The following is a 13,930-nucleotide window of genomic DNA, read 5'->3' on the forward strand; positions in this document are numbered from 1 at the left end:
CCGACGATTCAGTGTTTTTTTTTTTCTTTTTCGGTCTAAATTCGGGTACGTTTCAATGTCATTTGACAAGTTGTCTCGCACTGCGTATTGATCGGTCTTCTCAGCGGGCAAATGCCGCTGCTTCTGTTTCTTTATTCAGCGCATTCGTTTCGTTTGGTGCTCACACAAAACGTGAGCAAATGCGACGCCTTTTTTTAATGCTCCTTAATTATCGTTCCGTTTGCATTCCAGTGAACTTGCCGCTCTCTGTCATTAACAAATTCTTACACCAAAGCTTCACCACTTCGAGATTGCTGGTGGAAGGAGAACCAGTCTACGAGACAGAGCATGTAGTAGCATGCGACGCCTAGGAAAATAATGAAAATACAGTAACGTTTGCCGGACTTGTTCTGCAAACGTCGGCTGTGAACTAGGACCCACATGAACTTGAAATAGCGGTGAATAAAATAGAAGGTATTGCAGCAACCAGCAGCCGCAAAACAGGATAATAATTATTTGGCGTGTACCCCAGCAATTTTGGCAACAGTGTCGAGTCTAACGCCAACAGGGTGGCATCTTTCCCACGTAAATAAATGAGGCTCCAAGAAAATACATGGGGTTGGCCGGTGGGCCGATCACGGAGGCAATGTAAAATTTATGTAGCTTATGAAGCATTGCATGTCTCATCAAATGGGAAGGTTGCCCGTCGGCGTCCCGCGTCGGTGATGCAAAAAATAATCATCACGGGATGGTGTCGTCATATGACGTCATCATGACGTCACAGATCGCCAAAATATGTAGCGTTATTATGACATCACGTAATGTGACGTCACATGATGACGTATTAACACGTCATAGTCGATTTGCATTGCCTCCGTGATCGGTCACGGAGGCCGTGCAAAACCGCGTTAGGTGCAGAACGCTTTTGGAGGGGGGCGCGGGAGAATCAGTACATCGACTGACAAGAAGAAGACGGCTTTTGCCTTCTAGTCATCTTTAACGAATGCATAAGGGACCCTGGGCGTTTTCTATTCAACGTATCTAAACAATGACTTGCGCATCTGCAGCATTTTGTGGACGCTGAGCACGGGGCCGAGTATCAAGAGGTCGCATTGGAGAGTTCTGAGATGGCATCGCACGTGGTAAAAGGTAGCGCTTTTACCATCCTGTGGCAGATAAGCATCATTTGCCGGCGGGAAGCGTGCGCGAGCAATCGTCTCAGTGCGCGCTGTCTGCTACTCACCGAACATCGCAGGCCCGACGCAGTAACAAAAGTCTTCGTCGCGGAAGTGCTTGTTGCACACAAGACTCGTAGCAAATGGCTACTTGCCGGTTCTTATCTTTACAACCCATGCTTCACGCTGTTTCTTGTCCCGCGGTTACCAGTGCAGGCTGACACTGGGCTCCTTTGCGTAAGCGCGGCACTGCTGCACCGAGCGGTAGAGCCCCAAGTTCGTCGCCTTCGGAGGCAGCTACTCTATTACAATGGTTTCAATTGAGTAGAATATGAGAGAAAACTTCCGAATTTGAACAGACTGCAGCGCATGTGGGACTTGAAACTCGTTTTCAAAGCACGCGGCAGTGCTCCACAAGCAGCCGACGCGGCCGCTGAGACCACGTGATCCTGCCAAGTTGTAGCGCCACCTATACGCAGAAAAACAAAGTAAGAAATGGTATTTTTGTGCGTTGCACTGCTCATTGGTGAAGCTGTGTTTACGTTTACGGCTTGCTTTTCGCAGAGTAGTAGTAGTAGTAGTAGTAGTGTTTATTGTGGAAATGACGCTTGCACGGCGCCATAGAACCTTTCGCTCAATGACCGCGAAGGCTGTCGTGTCTGTCGTGACACGGCCGCTGGATGAAAAAGCGCACGGGCGTGGTCGTGGCGATGCGTTTTTTTGTCGTCGCTCCCAGGTGGCGCGTCAGTTTGCTATTCTCGCAAATTTGCTCAGGAGCGTGTGGGCGTGTTTTGGGTTGCATAACAGAGTGTTGCAACTGGTATCATCGCACAACTCTGGTTGCTAGGGGAACGGCAAGCACGTGATTTCTCTTCACTTCTCACTCTCTACGCGTTCCCTTCCCGCGAGTGGCGCGACCAACCAGAGCACCAGAGGGCCGGAGGACACCTGGAGCAAAGTTGGGCGTGACTGGCGCGACTCGGTCAACTCGGTCTCGGTTCCGGCGGCTCTCACTCGATCAGTCTGCGGACCTGTGTACCGTGCATCGCGACCGTTCAACCGCGATTCGTTCGGCGGATAACAGGATGGCGGAACACCGCGCTACCAAATCCGGACTAGCGGCTGAAGCTCACAGCAAGGTAAGCTAGCAGTAACACATACCTCAACGCGGTTTGACAGCACCGCTGCTGCGGATCGAATATGCGTAACGGAAGCCAGTGAATCCTGGCATGCCTCGTGCAGCCACGTTCTCGTTGCATCTGCCTGCCGTGTGCCTTTCGCCGCAATATGGACACGACTGCAAAGTATACAATGAAGGAAGGACAAGGAACTGTCTATGTGGCCTGCAGCCGGCAGAGTAGGCTGTGTGGATTGCTGCGGGCGCTTCGCATCCGTTGGCTGGCTGCCGTCACGTGACCAAACTGCCGGCGTTTCTTCTTCAGTATGTATTGTGCCGGCAGCCGACATTAAAATAGGGAGTTTTCGAATAGGGGCCCGAAAAGTATGGGGCCCCAAAGCGCTTTGCGTGGGCTGGCTTTGGGTCAAGCAGGAGCTAAGAGTTTTAAATGCGAAGCATTTCTTAGCGAACTTCTGCGACTTTGAGCGTATCTATCTATCTATCTATCTAGCCGCCTACGACTTTGTGCTCTCCTGGTCGCTTGGTTAATCGAATGTACACCAAAATTGGTATGGCGTAACATGACTGTATGACGAACATAAATGACAAGTCATAACATGAAAATCATGACACGCGCGTCATGTACGTACACCATGATTTACATGCCACGCTCATGGTGCGCTGGCGGCCGTTTCGCTAGCTTGATATAGACCAGAATTGGTATCCTGCGACGTGAATGTGTGACGAACATAAATGACACGAGTTAACGTGAAAATCATGACACGCATGTCATGTACAGCATGACTTACGTGCCACGCTCATGGGGCGCTGGCGGCCGTTTCGCTAGCTTGATATAAACCAAAATTGGTATCTTCCGACGTGACTGTGTAACCAACATAAATAACACGAGTTAACATGAAAATCATGACATGCATGTCATGTACAACATGACTTACGCGCCACGCTCATGGGGCGCTGGCGGCCGTTCCGTTAGCTTGATCTACCGCGGAATTGGTATTGCGCGACGTGCCTGTGTGACGAACATAAAAACACGAGTTAACATGAAAGTCATGACACGTATATCACGTACAGCATGACTTACGTGCCACGCTCATGATGCGCTGGCGGCCGTTTCGCTAGCTTGATATAAACCAAAACTGGTATCTTCCAACGTGACTGTGTGACGAACATAAATAACATGAGTTAACATGAAAGTCATGACACACATGTCATGTACAGCATGACTTACGTGCCACGCTCATGGGGCGCTGGTGGCCGTTTCGCTAGCTTGATATACCCCGAAGTTGGTATTGCGCGACGTTACTGTGTGTCGGACATAAATAATAGGAGTTAACATGAAAACCATGACACGCATTTTCCTCAATGACATACAAGACGATGTATGCAGCTCTTTGCTGGCTGCTTCGCATTACATCGATTCCCACAATGCGTGGGATCTGCCGGCTTTTTGAATAGGGTCTGCGGCGCTTTGGACATTTCCCCTATTTAGGTCAGTCAAGTCTTACTTAGCCAAGAGCCGTCGCTTCAGTGGGTGGCGTCATCTGTTTGACCCAAAGCTTTTGGGGCAGGCTTTGGGGCTCCCGGTAAATTCGAGAAATAGCGGCCCCAACGCTAAACCCAAACGCAGTTTGGGTCTCGCGCATGCGCAGTGGCCTCGACGCTATTTCTTTGGGGCCCCTATTCGAAAACTCCCTATTGTCACTGCCGACCGTGGCTCTTGCAGTAGCGATGCTGGAAAAATGGTAAGAACCGTGAAGCGGTCCGGCGTGACACGGCCAACCACTGTCACAACATAGCGGGGGGAAAAAAAGAGAGAAAACGCGGCATGGGAATCATTTTCATGCGAAGCACAGCGTAAGCTGTTTTTGCTTGAGCCAAGCGTTGTGTAAATTGAGTAGCTGTGCGCATACCGACGAGCTCGGGCAACGCTCACCAGGCACTGGAGAAAGTGTAGTTCATGCATGGTCTGACGTAACGTCGGTACTCTGGTTACTCACGTTAGAGCAGAGACGTCAGTTTTATCGGCACGAAGTGCGCACTACGGTGCGATGATGTGCATATAAGTAGCGTTCGTAGGCGTATTCGCTTCGTGTACGTACATATAAAATATTTCCAAAGTCTTTGTCGATGTATCACCTGTGGCGCATACCACATGAGATTCACAGCGCATACAATATGTGCCACACGTAACTGGGGGAAAGGATTGCATGACGTACACGACAGAGAAGACAAGTTATTCATGTTGTGACCTGCAAATCACGTTCGTCATACACTCACGCCCCTCCGAGTGCGCGCGCGGTAGGCGGAGCAACCCGAGAAAGAACAAATGCGTTCCGGCTGGCTCTGGCAGCTCCCAGGTAGTGGAAAATCGAGAGCGCCAAGACGTAGGCGGCTAGAAATAGACAGACAGACAGACAGACAGACAGACAGACAGACAGACAGATAGACAGATAGACAGACAGACAGACAGACAGACAGACAGACAGACAGACAGACAGATAGACAGACAGATAGACAGACAGATAGATAGATAGATAGATAGATAGATAGATAGATAGATAGATAGATAGATAGATAGATAGATAGATAGATAGATAGATAGATAGATAGATAGATAGCATTGCCATTCCGTAACTTCATTACGGAATGCCAAGGTGAGCCTATATCAACATAAATCTCATCACCACGTGCTTTGGTTACGCCTCCATCGTAACAATCATATCAGCGACACACCCCCTTTGGGCTATCTTTCTTTCAAACATAATCATGAAAATGTCGCGCGCAAACAATTCAGATGCAGTGGCTTATATATACTGAACAAAAAATTCAAAAATGGACAGAATTAAACAGCGACCACAAACAAATTAAAAGTTACAAACCGGGATACTGAGTGTCATTCACACAAAGCCGTCTAAAAATGAACCTCTTTTCGATGCAGAGTCAAAGAAGGCATGCTTACACATTAGTCAAATTTTCTATTAATAAAATAAGCCTCAACAACTTCCCTTTGCAACTTGTTGTTTGATTTGGACAAGAAGACTGTGTCTTCAAACCTCGGCGTGCATTCGCAACTCCTGCAGTGAAAGTCTAGGTGCCCCCCGGTGTTTGTGTGTACCGCCAGGCTATGCTCTCTGGCCCTCTCATTAAAACAGCGCCCCATTTGTCCGATAAGTACTGCAGAATGGGCAAGTTGGTGCATTATGACAACGTATTGGTATAGCGCAGCTCAGTTTGAGCATAAAGAAAAGAGGCTTCAGCGAAGAAGGAAACACAGGCAACAGGATGAGCGCTAAACTTCCAACTTTTTGTTTATTGCATGACCCTACAGCACATTATATGGCTCACCTCACAGCACACGTGACTCCGCTATCTGACCAAAAAACCAAACATGTGGCGCAGCACACGTGACCAGAAAACGCAGTTTACTCAAATATCACATTAACTACACCTCACTGCACACGCTCAAGAAAATCGATCTCTTTTTCAGATAAGGCTATCGATGGCGTACTCACACACAGCTTCACACATTTCGCAATAGAATTCGCCTCGATGATCTCACGTGTCAACTGATTACGACTGCGGCCCAAAACGACACAACGGTCAAACAATGGAGTGCATGCACACGTCTTACAATGCTTAGCCAGGAAACTGCCTGAGGAAACCTTGTTTTTTACATTGCAACAATGTTCGCGTAGGCGGTCATTGATACACCTACCCGTCTGTCCTATGTAAACCGCATCGCACGACAGAGGGAACATATACACGACAGCTAGGGAACATTCCACAAACCTAGTCACATGCCTCTTTCCACAGGCGGGTTGCGACACCTTCATAGGATTCGTCAGCTTGCATAGTCGATTGAGTTTCACTGGGGCAGAGAACACTACGCGGACGTTTTCTCTCAGGGCTATCTTCTTCAAATGGTGTGAAACTTTATGCACATAGGGTATGACACTGGTTTTTCCAGCATCTGGCACACCATTGTTCTGCAGACGTCCCCGCTTACGTGAACCTTGCAACAAGCCCTCAGCCACTGACACCTGCACCAACACTGGATAGCCCGCCAGGGATAATCGCTTGCTTTGTCCTGCAAAACTAGCGGCCATAGTGTGATGACATGACTTCATCAAGGCATTCCTAAAGCATGCTCTGGCAACCCCTCTTTTTATTAGTTTTGAATGCGCTGAATTGTACTGCAGGAGAGGCTTTTCTGAGCGCGGTTCATAGCAAAAAGTTGGAAGTTTACGCTCATCCTGTTGCCTGTGTTTCCTTCTTCGCTGAAGCCTCTTTTCTTTATGCTCAAACTGATTTGTCCGATGTAAACGCTTCCGCAGGCCAAGGGTATTTCACATACACCAGATGTACAGCCGCGATCAATATATGACTTGCAACACGGGAGCGCGTGGCCTCACGAGTTTAAAGATTTCGCATTCATTCCACTAACCCTTAATTCTACAATTAAGGGTTATATATATATATATATATATATATATATATATATATATATATATATATATATATATATATATATAATATTGTCACGTGGTCGTGACGTCGACGAAGGCAGCAGTCAGCACGTCCGAGATGAAACTCTCTATTAGGCCTAACTTGTGGCCGGGAAACTGAAAGTCAAGCTACAGCAATACACTGATAGCGTCGACCGTCGATCAACTGACAAGCGGTGAAGCGCGTCGGCATTTACACATGTGCCGTCGAATATTCCAGCGTTATCGCGGGTTGTCGCGCAAGTTCTAGAATAAGCTCGAGTGTTCGCGTCTTGCGCGCAATCCTAACAAAACGATCTACAATAATCGCGAAGCATCTCGAACAATGAGGCGCGGTTTGCGCTGAGCGTTGGTGACGGTCTTTGTGGGCGAAAAAAATACAGCAAAAGTGATAAGAAACGCACGTGGCAATATATATATATTGGCAATATATATATATATTGGCAATATATATATATATATATATATATATATATATATATATATATATATATATATATAAGCCACTGCATCTGAATTGTTTGCGCGCGACCATTTCATGATTGTTTGAAAGAAAGATAGCCCCAACGGGGTGTGTCGCTGATATGATTGTCACGAGGGGGGCGCAACCAGAGCACGTGGTGATGCGATTTATGTTGATGTAGGCTCACCTTGGCATTCCGTAATAAAGTTGGAAGTTTGCGCCCGTCCTGTGTACATGTTTTTTTAGCGTAGCCATGCATTATGTTCCGACTAGCCCAAACGAAAGCGTTACTGTGGGGGCACACTTTGCCCCTTCCTCCCCTTATGTGACTAGCTGCCCTCCCCTGTGCGCACGCCTATGGATAGATAAAACGGTCAACATTGGTTCGCTAAGAAATGCTTTGCAATTAAAAAGAAGAAAATGCTGACAACATAGTCACATGATCGCGGCCAGCATTCCGTGCAGCCTACATAGAGTTAAAAAAATACAAACGCGCTGATTACAACACTGGCAATGGTAAAGCTAAACTCCAGACAGTGATATTGACAATCTAGGAAGATAAAAGCTCATGACATGGCGAAAGTGGCCAATTGGCCTCGCTAAATTTATAACAACCGGCGAACGCAAAAGGTACTTAAAATTCGAGCGCGCAACTACACAGGGAGACAGGGACAAGCGCATTTCAAATATGAATTACCAACTCGCCCAGTCAGCCATTCTAAGGCAAAAGGTGTGCGGAACGGAAACACCGTTTTACTGTTCTTTTTTATATATATATATTCTAAAGGGCTGGTGGAAAACGCAAGTCTGGTTTATTGGTTCGTTCACTTAGTGAGACAGTGCAGTTGTTGGATGAGTAGCGGGCGTACCACACTGCCAATTTCGGTGGCAATCGTGCGCAGGGTTTTTTATTAGGGGGAGGTTACCGATTAAATTTTTCTCAAGCAGCCTGGTAGGGAAAGGCATTTCAATGCAACACCTGCATTGCGAACCTCCTCGGCAAGGCTAATGCAACACGATTGTATAGGTGAGGTTAACGCGAAGAACGAAAAAAAAAAAGCTCGTAAGAAAGAGACGTATTTTGACAACAGACACCGCACGTGCACGCATGTAGCGGCTTCGTCATGCATTAACATAACGTCGTATAAAAATTTGCAGTGACTTAGCTCGGCTGTGCCAGGATATACGTAGCGTTAGCAAAGGTTCAGCTGATTATTCTTAGCTTTCCAGATTGTCTAGGATTATTAGCCTTCTTCTGTTCATTCTTCGTACGCTGAACCGCTAATTGCCAGGCAACTACTTCGGGATCCGATGAGATAAGCTTCTCGGCTCTTCTGCGCCGTTGAGCAGCATTTGCGCTCTCCTTCTCCATGGCGTTACCCAGCTGCAAACGCCAGTCAGAGGCGCTATCAAGCGGCTCCAGCGCAGTGTCAGACGGAGACTGCACCAGGGGAGTGAAACTTCCTATACCATCCATGGAACGCGATATTCGCTCGCAGCGCCGGACGAACACCCGGTGTTTGGGGGCGGTACTAAACCACGGCGGCCCATTGCAGACACGCACTGGGGGACGCCATCTTGATGAGGACTGAGGATCCGAGTGGCGGGGGGGGGGGGGGCGATTTAGCGCCAAATTCAATTGGGATGCACCAGCAAGCCAAATTCAGCGAGTGGAAGGTACTCAGGTGGCGAGCGCGCGACATTCTTCCTGTTGCGCAACCCGCCACATGATAAAACGGCAATCATTGCGTTCTGATTGATGAAGGTTTGCCCATCCACCTGTTTTTGCACCACTTATTTTAAGTAAGACTTTGTTTTTGTTTACGTGTACACATAAATTAGACAAGAATAAAGAGGAGAGTTTGTTGGAATCTTTTATTGCCTAAACGTACCATTCATACAGTAAATTCAAGCATACAGTATAATTCAAGCTGCAGAGCAGACAATCAGAATGTAATAAATAAATCATGCACGTGTATGCTCAATTAAATTACGCAGCTACTGCTGCAACCGCATCCTGATATGCCGTGCAAGCGTAGAAAAACAAAACGAGCATCATGCAGATCGTACCTTTCGTCCGCCGGGATCCGAAAAAATTTTATGCCGGTGTGGCCTGAACAATTTCGACACCACTCAGCACAGCACGATTTGTGATAACGGCGCGAATCCATTGATGCGTCTGTTTCGCTGAACCTTGCAAAGGTTTCGCCAGTTTCACTTAAACAAACCTTACGGTGGTAAAAGCGGCCTTTGGGACACCGCAGGCCGTAGCATACATAGGCGCGCGACAAGAAACGCCCCTTTTTCGCCGTGAGAGATAGGACGGCGCAGTTCCCGTTTTCCACTCCGGGTGGCGCTCGTATTTTCGCAACCTCGAACTGCAACCTTTAGGTTCACTTGAGTATTAAAAGCTCGGGAGTTAATAAGTAACCTGGTAATAAATATAAAATGAAACAACAACGGTTCATTTATGCTCGTAGGTAGTACAGCCCCCAAACATCAGGATCGCTGCGGTCACGGGACAGAAAAACCGCGAAGTTTCACCCCCGTGACTGCACAGCGAAGGCGAATAGCTGCGCCCGCGCCAGTGTGTCTGCCGCGGATACGACGCCACTCCTCCCGAACGCGCAGACAGCAGCGGCGAGCCGCGCGCGGCGGTGGCGAAGAGCGCGTGAGATGCCGGCTCCGGTGAGCCAGCTGTGTGACAGCACTGATCCTCGCGCATGCGCAGCACGGCTCATGACCCTCCACGCGAAATCGGCTCCGGCTAGGCAAGTGTAGCTAACGCTACAAAAACCAAAAAGAGTCGCTCGCTTATCTTATAGGTAGATGATATACTCGGCCGTGCCCTTCTTCAGTTCTTCAATTGGCGTGTGAGCATTCTCACTAGTCTCGCTTACTTGCGGGTCGCATATACGAAAGTAACGCAATGGAATTGCGTTACTTGCGTATATGCGCTCAGGGCAGCCTGCGCTCAGGGCAGCCTGCCCGAATCATCTGAACGGGGCGCCAAGCCTGCCCCGTACATTTACCGAGTGTTCACGTGTCGAGATGTGAACACGAGAGAGCGGTAGCCCCTCTTTGTGCGTTTCTTGACAGCGCAAGAGAAATGTAAGCGTTCATTCCGAAGTATGCAATTCCTTGTTCAAGTAATTGCAAGCAGAATGCCCCGCTCTCTCTTTTCTTTCTCACACGTGTCCACATCACAGCTGCAGGAAGACGCCTTTATGCGCAGGTGCGGCCACCTTCCAAAGATTGGCAAGTGTGGTCGCTTGCTTGTGAAGCAAGACGTGCATTCATCTACGGAATCCTGACCACTGTTCCTAAGCTGTATTCGAAACAAGCGAATGTACTTAAGCCCGACGTAAAGTTGCCACACGCAGTATACATATTGCAGACTCGGCCAGTCGCGTAGCTCGCACGACTATGCCGGAAATGTGTGCGTGCTAAAGGCAGTTTCCAAAATTCTTCGTGAGCGGGCGTCTCTTCCAGAAACCACGAATGTATATGATGTATTTCTTCGTTTCTTACGAGAAAGTTGGTTATTAGCTCAACCTGAGCTCAGTTTTCCTTACTTAGAAAAAAGACCAAGCGTTTAAAATGAATGCGGAGCCCTACGCTATGCTGTTGTATATAGCAGTGTTCTCGTGAGACGATAACACCGCCTACTTTCTGATGAACGCACATTTGCGACCACGAAAGATAAATTGGTTAGTGTAGAAACATTAATCTTCAACGTTTATTGTGTTGATACAATGACCTGTATTCTTCTCACATCTATTGTGCTACCGCAATCAAACCACTGTTCGCGCAATGAGAGCTGCATACTTGTCAAGCTGACGAATCTCATCCGCAGCTGCTGTTTATTGAAATCAACGAAAACTGAATGATTTACTATCCCTGATATGTCCGCAGCAAAAAAAAAACCTCTAAATTCTGGTGGGAAAGAATACATTTAACGTAGTCAGTTTTGAAAAGTGGTCAATCAAACAGCTGCCCCTCTGAAGGACTCCTCTGCTCGCCAACCACTGCAAAAAAAAAAAAAAATGTTCCCGCCCCTACAAGCGAACCATCGCACATGTGTGCGTGGTCACAGCAGACGTTCTTTTAAAGGGACACTAAAGGCAAATATTAAGTCGACATTGATTGTTGAAATAGCGGTCCAGAAACCTCGTAGCGCTGCTTTTGTGCCAAGGAAGTGCTTATTTTGAAATAAAATCGCGTTTTTAGTGGTCCGCATCGCGTTAGCGCGCTTCAAATCTCCCGCCTGAAAATACGACTCTCATACGTCACTGCTGCCATGCCCAACGTTGCCCGCTTTTACTGCGCGGCCGCCGACACTAGTAGCAGCCGAGCGGAAGTAGCGGGACCCACAGTAGCAACAACGGCGCTGCGGCAAAGACTTGCTCGGATGGGCACATTCAAAGCCGTCACCAAGTTGCGGTTGATCTCGTAATCCTCAGTACGAAAGTGCAGCGAGCACACACGCAGAGGTTTTGACTGTTTAGCACACTGGCGCAATGGCATATCACTAAGCCACTTCGAGCGTAAGGGTTCATTCCACGGCACCCAGTGAAAAGACACACCGGTTTCCTTGCTGCAGCACTGGCGTTGTGCACCATTCGGGCATCCGGCAATATCACACGCATGCGGCATTTTGTCGAACTTTCTGTCAGAGCGACCTTCACGAGCGCGCAAAACACGCACGGCAGTACGCGATCCCGAAACTACCACTGAGACGGGCGAGGCACAGTTCGGCGAAAACGGAACCTTTGAACCACGCGCGCCGTTCCCCATGGCAACGCCGCGGAGGTTTTGTTTTCCATGAATCAAGCGGAAACGAACAAACAGAATTTTATTACGTCTTTTGATGCTCGGAATGTTCTTTTTTTTTACTGCTGCTAGTTTGATTACTAGTGATTTATTGCAGGCCGACTTCCCTACGTCATCGGGATCACTTCGAAAATGTCCCACTCGTGGCGCTCGTCATGTGATACATTTAGCTTAATTTCTCGGTAAGTAGGGCACTGCTGTTGATAATATTGCTGTTTTAGAAGTTGTCATACATTGGGCTTTCACTCTGACATAAATTATTTGCCTTTAGTGTCCCTTTAACAGCGGGCGAGCAGAAATGATCACGAACCGGCACGCGCTCTCTCTTCATCTTCGGTCCCAGAACACGTGCGCCGATTTCTCCGGTTGGGTTGCACTAACTCTGATGGGCGAGATAACGAGCACGGAGATGAAGGAAGAGCAACAAATTTTTAGCGAAAAAAATTTCTTGTCGAGGCGGGATTCGAACCCGCGTACCCACGATTCGAAGGCAAGCGTCGTAGCCACTCGGTTATCCAGGCCCGCTAGCAGAGCATACAATAGCCATCTTCAGTATACTATATCGTAGCAAGGAGTTGAGGAGGGAAAGGAGGAGGGGAGAGAGTAGAGCATATAAAGAATGATAGAGAGAGAGAAATAAAAATAGAGACAAAAAAGAGAGGAAGAAAGAGAAACAAATGGGGCCGCCCAGCTGCGCTCTTCCTTCAGGCTTGACACCACTATAGTGCGAAGCTGACAAAATATTTTTAACACTAAAGTGTTTTATGCCCGGGTCCACCAAGGCTTTCATGACGTATTTCCGTCACCGAAATACGTCAGCAAAATGAACGTCATGAGATGGCAGAGAAAAAAAAACTATTGGCCGCGAGATCGACCTATAGGTGGCAGCACCGTCGCCGCGGTAGTGTGGAGAGGCGGTCGGAGGCGCGTATACAAATGCACACAGCGGCGCTTCGTTTTGAGCGGTTTGAGCCGATTGTCGGCGGATAAAATGCGTTGATTGCAGCTTACTGGTAATATATATGCCCTTCATTGTTGAATCGATGCGCGAAGGTCATTTAACGTTACTATTACTAGTGAGAGAAGCTCAATCTGCCGATGAAAGGAATCCTCGCCCAGGATGACAGTCTGCGCTTACGCACTATATGACGTTTTTTGTTGTTTTCTCTGTACGTGTTTAGCTTGTGTTTTGGGTACTACGCACTGCAGTAGCACGACCCAACTACTTAAGTGTTTACTTCTTGTTCATTTGTATACCAGCCCATATTCCTGTGCAATGAGTTCAATAGCACTGTTCACGCGAATACGCATATATACGCAGGTAAGAGTTTAGCACAGAGCTTTCATCGATTGATTACGTGCACGACAATGATGCAACAAAGGTCCGGTTATATTATGGAACAAGTGTCTTTTTTTTTTTTTTGTCAAACTAATTATGTCCGCTGCCTTCCATCAATTTATAACAACTCCACACAAACGCTCAAGATAATGTAAAAAGAAAGGATGAGGTTTTGCGTGAAATTATACGACATAAATGTAAGGCACACCGTCGACATTAATTTTGTAAATGTGGGTCCTTCAAAGCGTACCTAAATCTAAGCACATGGTTGGTTCTGCATAAATTTCGCGCCAAGTTAAAATTGCGCGCGGCAACTCCGTTTTATCACTGCCTTGTCATTCCATTGTTTTTTCTACTCTTTTTTTTAGGGACAGTTTGAGTACCGAAGTCTCAGACTTCACTTGATAGAATAGTTCGCTGTAGCGGGACCACGACCGTACAATAAAAATTGGCCGCGTATTTTGCATGCTTCGCTGCAAATGTCGTCTAAAGACGATA

General features: G+C 47.6%; 1 protein-coding gene across 1 annotated transcript in view; it reads left to right on the forward strand.

Annotated features, from left to right (window-relative positions):
* Window positions 1-2,055: 2,055 nt before the first annotated feature.
* Window positions 2,056-13,930, forward strand: part of LOC119397055 (myophilin) — a 181,099-nt gene continuing 169,224 nt past the window's right edge. Inside the window, exon 1 of the mRNA XM_037664488.2 lies at window positions 2,056-2,293. Within this exon, the coding sequence (XP_037520416.1) occupies window positions 2,240-2,293 (54 nt within the window). The 5' untranslated portion in view covers window positions 2,056-2,239. The remainder of the gene's footprint in view (window positions 2,294-13,930) is intronic.

Source organism: Rhipicephalus sanguineus, chromosome 6, assembly GCF_013339695.2.
Source record: "Rhipicephalus sanguineus isolate Rsan-2018 chromosome 6, BIME_Rsan_1.4, whole genome shotgun sequence".
NCBI lineage: Eukaryota > Metazoa > Arthropoda > Arachnida > Ixodida > Ixodidae > Rhipicephalus > Rhipicephalus sanguineus.